This window comes from Mobula birostris, chromosome 3 (genome assembly GCF_030028105.1).
Source record: "Mobula birostris isolate sMobBir1 chromosome 3, sMobBir1.hap1, whole genome shotgun sequence".
In the NCBI taxonomy this organism is placed as follows: domain Eukaryota; kingdom Metazoa; phylum Chordata; class Chondrichthyes; order Myliobatiformes; family Myliobatidae; genus Mobula; species Mobula birostris.
In genome coordinates, this window is record NC_092372.1 from 105,009,117 (window position 1) to 105,015,116 (window position 6,000).

A 6,000-nucleotide genomic window follows, 5' to 3' on the forward strand; every position below is an offset into this window, starting at 1 on the left:
CTATCTGTGCACAAAATGACGGGAACAGCACAATGGTCAACACGATGCACTTTAATTCCAACGACTGTATATGGGTGGGTTCATAGTGGGTGAAGTCCTCCTCAATGGTGCTCATCACCCAACTGTCAGTCCATTTAAGACTAATGTCCTGGAGAATGGGCGCATGCATCATTTCAGACCCTGACAGAGTAATATCTATATGAAAGAGAAGATTGTAGCAGTAGTCAAAGAAAGCTTTTGCAGTGTTTGGCACAGTTGTAAGTAAATTCTCAGTGCAGAGCAACTGAACAGGGCAAGCGTTAGAACCCTTCTTGTTGTTCAAAGACAGGTGTATGCAGAGAAATTACAGTGCATCACAAAGCAGGAACATTACTGAATCCAAAGAAAATCTAGTAAACTCTGTCCCGTCCTTGACTTTGAGGGGCTACAGTGAATATTGGAGGGCATATTAAGAGAACACCAGTCATCTCAGAGGTACCTCACCCAATCTTCATTCTGAGTTAGCAGCTTGTCACCAGTCTGCTCATCTGACATAACCAAGAACAAGTACGTCATCAAGGCCGACATTTTTGAAGCAAGAACGGTTAAAAATAATGCAGTAAGACAGTTTCAAGACTAGTCTTTGAGACTGTCCTTTCTTTTGCCAAAGACATATTGAAGGAGGAGGAGGAGAAGATGGCGGCGCGACGCAGCACGCACGGCCACTCCGGTGGTGATGTCTGTTATTTGTCAAGTAGGGGACCATGCACAATTCTGATTTGATGGAGACAGAGGTGAGAGTATGGAGAAACTTCTGAAATGCCCGCTTCACTGCCGCTGTTACTGTGTGGTCCAGAATCTCCGGAGGAGAAGGCCTGAATCCTCGGCTTTGCTTGTTTTGGCGGCCGGGGCAAGGTCGAAGGCAATTGGCAGAGGATGGCATTCGGGAGGCTATATCGGAGAGGCTGTTCAGAGGCTCAAAGTTTTTGGACGGACGGACACAGTGTCGGCTGTGGTCGGGTGCTTCCAATGCGCCGGCAGTTATTGGTGCCCGGAGGTTATGGCAGGGAGTTTCTCCCTTTGCCGCCTGCTATCGGGGACTCGGGACTTTGAGACTTTTTTTTTACCGTGCCCCTAGTCTGTTCTTTATCAAATTATGGTATTGCTTTGCACTGCTGTAACTATATGTTATAATTATGTGGTTCTGTCAGTGTTAGTCTTTGGTTTGTCCTGTTTTTCTGTGATATCACTCTGGAGGAACATTGTATCATTTCTTAATGCATGCATGCATTTCTAAATGACAATAAACGAGGACTGAGTATTGTCATAATCTAATCTAAAATACTCATTTGACCTTAAGTTTCCGTAGTTAAGTTTGACATTTTATGGATGTCAGGTGGGGAATGTTCTGGCTGCTAGAGGTGCTGTTCATTTTGTATAATTGCCACTTCCTGTACGGCTGCCTTAAACATAATTTCCTTGGTTAACGCTGATCGTGAGAATAATTGATAGCATTAGTATATTCACAGGAATAAAGATTCTGTATTGAATTTAGTACATATTTTACTTAAACTTTCTGTAGTTGCACAAGTTTTTTTTCTTTAAAAACCCTTCCGGCTCAGGTAACTTTTGAGTGGGGTTTAACTCCCTGCTTAGCTTTGTACACACATGCACCGCAAGGACAGGAGAAACTTCTCTCTGTTTCTTCTGAATTCATCCATGTGTCTATGAGCATCAACATTGATCCAGTCTGTTTACTTCTTGTTGTCATGCTTGGACCCCAAAACAAGCTTCAGATAACGCTTCTGTAATATATACAATCAGGTCCATTCCCCGAGCTCTTTTCCAGTCGTCATTTTTTTCTTCTCTCCTTCAAACAGTCAACTAATTTCTTTTGGAATTCAAGATCAAATTTTCTCCAACCTTTCAGGGAGTAACTTCCAACTGAGACTGCCTGAAAAACAAGATTCCTAATGTTGAACCTTATGCTTTTGCCAATCAGTTTAAAGCCACGAGCTCTAGTTTCTGTCAACAGAAACCACCCCATTTATTCACTTAATCTTGAAGATCTTGAATGCAGCTATTAAATCACTTCTAGTCCACCTGTGTAGTCGAAATCACTGACAGTGTTCTACTGAATCCTCTCGAGCCCTCTCTGGTGTTGCCTCACACCACTGAATAGTGCAGTCAACTGCAATCAGACTAATGTTCTACAGAGGAACAACACATTACTCTATTTTTTAACTCTATGGGATTCTTTATAAAGCTCAGGATGTTTTAAAATTTTTCTGAATCTGTCCTTCCAAATTCAAAGGTTTATTTTCAAATACTATTTTCAAGTATTTTGAACCTATTGTCCCTTCAGATCATATTCTAGATTCTCCTAATGAATATATATTACATTGTACTTTATATTAAATTTCATCCATCATACTCCTCTAGCCTGTCAAAATACTCTTTTTCCTCAATATTCATTACACTTCCAAACTCTAATGCCCTTGAGGAACACCAGTGCATTCCTTCCCCCACCTCATTCACTACAACTCTCCCCTTCCTGTCCCAAAGCAAATTTGTTATGCAGGCTATCACTGCCCCTTTCATTCTATTCCACTCCAGTACAGTGAAATTTTCTTTAATTAAGAAGTACACTCAAATGGTATATTGTTAGTAAGAAAATCACAAAGGCGAATCAATAAATTGCAGCAGCTATATGAAGCTTTGCTACTGTGTTTTAGTTTCTTTTAACAAATCCAAATTATTATATTTGCATTATGAAAATAGTTGTGATATATTTACATATGTTTTCTGCACCAATGAAAACATGCTCTATTTATTCTATATTTGATATCAGTATTGATACCTTTAATATTTAATATGATATCTAAAACCATAATATTTTTGCTGTTCTAGCAAAATAATTTCAAATCAGATTACTTTTTTTTAGCAACATATCACGGAATACTGGAGGAGCTCAGTAGGCCAGGCAGCATCTGCGGAAAAGAGTACAGTCGACGTTTCGGGCCGAGACCCTTCAGCAAGGCTGGAGGAGAAAAGATGAGTCGAGTTATAAGGTGGAGGGAAGGAAGGGTGAAACTGGGAGAGGTAAAGAGCTGGGAAGTTGATTGTGAAAGAGATACAGGACTGGAGAAGGGGGAGTCTGACAGGAGAGGACAGAAGGCATGGCAGAGAGAAAAGAGGAGAGGAACACCAGAGGAAGGTGATGGGCAGGCAAGGAGATAAGGTAAGAGAGGGAAAAGAGGTTGGGGAATGGTAAAAGGGGGTGGGGGGAATTATGGACATTCGAGAGATTGATGTCCAAACATTTTTTTTAAATCAATTATCAGGGAACAAACTACTATTCCATATAGAAATGCTGCACTAATATTTTTCTCATACAAGAAAAAAATCTGCAGATGCTGAAAATCAAAATAATACACACAAAGTGCTGGAGGAACTCAGCAAGCCAGGCAGCATCTATGGAAAAAAGTACAGTCGACGTTTTGGGCCGAAATCCTTTGGCAGGACTGGAGAAAAAAAAGCTGAGGAGTAGATTTGAAAGGTGGGGGGGGGGAGGGGAGGGGAGAGAGAAGTGCCAGGTGATAGGTGAAACTTGGAGGGGGAGGGATGAAGCAAAGTGTTAGGATGTTGATTGGTGAAAGAGACAGAAGGCCATGGAAGAAAGAAAAAAAAGGGGGGTGGGGTGGACAGGCACCAGAGGGAGGCGATGGGTAGGCAAGGAGACAACACGAGAGAGGGGCAAGGGGATGGAAAATGGTGAAGGGGAGGGGAGGCATTACTGGAAGTTTGAGAAATCTATGTTTGTGCCATCAGGTTAGAAGCTACCAAATGTAATGTAAGGTGTTGTTCCTCCAACCTAAGTGTGACCCTATACCGATAGTGAAGGAGGCCATGGATGAACATATTGGAATGGGAATGGGAAGTGGAATTAAATGGATGGTCACTGGGAGATTCCGCTTGTTCTGGCAGACATAGTGTAGATGCTCAGTGAAGCATCTGTCCTGATGAAGGGTCTCGGCTTGAAACATCGGCTGTTTACTCTTTTCCATGGATGCTGTCTGGCCTGCTGCGTTCCTCCAGCATTCTGTGTGTTAGAACTAATATTTCTGGTCTTTGAAAATGTTCAAATATTATAAGATTTATGGAAGTTATTTCACAAAAGATAGCCATAAGCACGTTATTTAAAATTTGAGGGATGTGCTTTAAACTGTAAGAAATATCAATGCTCTTTCATTAAAAAACAATTACTGTCAATGTTTTTATTCTTTCCTACTTCTGAAATATAATTTTAATATGGAACTGCAACATATTTTATTTATAAAAATCATATCAGGGTAATTTCATACAGTGGGTCAGCAGCATCAGCAGAAACAGAAATATAGTTAATGGTTTTGGTTGCCTACCTTTGCAATCAGTGACCTGGACTATTAACTTTGTTTCTGCTGTAACCTCCCATCTTCCATCTGAAACTTTAACTCTGTTTCTTGCCCACAGACGCTGTCCGACCTGCTGAGCATTTTCTGCTACAACTTCAGATTTGCAACTTACTGTTTCTTTAAAGTCCAATAGTTATTTAACATCTGATTTGACATCTGTTGTGCCGAAAACAATATCCTTATATTCTGGTCAGTCAACTTCTGGTTTATGCATTCCCCAATCTCGTCGTGAAATATTATTCGGTCTTTCATCGCAACTGATTCCTATAAAATAGTATAAGCACGACTCCTCGATGCTACATACACTTATCATTATTCTACTCCGCGTTCAGTAATACTCCGCAATTCGAAATTTTCACCACACAACAAGGAAGTAGAAAGCGCACTCTAGGAAAGTGTTTAGCACCTGCGAAAACATATACCCAAAAAAATCCTAAAATAACAGGATATTTGTCGAGTATTTGCGAATGTTGGCTTTTCAAGATTCGTAGAATTCGAGCACTTTCAGTCAAGTAACATCTAATCGCCTAAACGCCGATCAAACTTAAATAAGTTGTTGTTTCATTGCGCCGCGTCTTTGTCAACAACCCCCAAAGGGGCCAGCAAATGTAATTCATTTCAATGCTGCTCTACTACATATGAAGCCCGAGAACCACACGCCCCTGTCTGATCGCATGCGTTTGATCCCCGCGAAACAGGCTTGCCGGTCTTTCTTACCTGGTGGCCTTCCGAACGAAGTATGAATGTGCAAAGTCTGAATTGTCATCGAGCCAAGCTTCCGTACGCTCGTAGTCGGTGAGGTTGCAAGTCGCCATGGTCCAGGTTGCCTATCAGTTCAGCCCTGCTGGGCTCCTCCAAGTGCCACTCCCACACGTCGGTGCTGCCCGGGGTCGGTACTTGTAGCTACATTGCTTTCTCCTCAAGACCGCCAGGGCATCCTCCCTCCCTGCTCCCGATTGTCGGAGCGGCACCCGCCGATCTAGCAGGAGCGTGTGAGGGGAGGGCGGCGCTCCCGGTTGCTCCGGTTACCTTGCAGACCGAGCAGTGAGCGCGCCTCCAGCCCTTGACTGACAGATCCAGTCACCGCTGCCGCCGAACGCGGAGCTGGGCTCTCCCGCCCACTACCCGACGGTTCTCAGTGCTTGTTGGCACTGGCAGCCCGGAGCTGTAGAGGAGTGCTGAAAGCGAAAAGCAGCTCCAAGACTCTCCTCGGGATTCCCCACCACTGCCGACCAGTTCTCACCCACCACCGCACCTCCACACACAACAATTTGTGCAGTATGTTCTGATGTCTCGTCATCACTTATTTCAAACATTTTATGGGATGAAGTACACCTTTGCAATTATATCAGTCAGTTCCCAACTTTTCATTTTAATGCATTTTCTTACAAATTTGTCTAAACACAGCGGCCATTTTAATAAAGTATTTTTGATCGTGTTATAAAAATAACTTACTCCAATGATATTTACTTTGAAATTATTATTTCCAACACGTTTGACAGCATTCACAAATAGGCCAATATTGTTATACCACAATACTGTAGCACTATATGCTATTGTGTGTGTT

General features: G+C 42.4%; 1 protein-coding gene across 3 annotated transcripts in view; it reads right to left on the minus strand.

Moving 5' to 3' along the window:
* Positions 1-5,583, minus strand: part of pde5ab (phosphodiesterase 5A, cGMP-specific, b) — a 119,271-nt gene extending 113,688 nt beyond the window's left edge. For all 3 annotated transcript variants that reach the window (XM_072253155.1, XM_072253156.1, XM_072253154.1), the window contains exon 1: positions 5,151-5,583. In XM_072253155.1, the coding sequence (XP_072109256.1) occupies positions 5,151-5,248 (98 nt within the window). In that variant the 5' untranslated portion in view covers positions 5,249-5,583. The remainder of the gene's footprint in view (positions 1-5,150) is intronic.
* Positions 5,584-6,000: the final 417 nt, after the last annotated feature.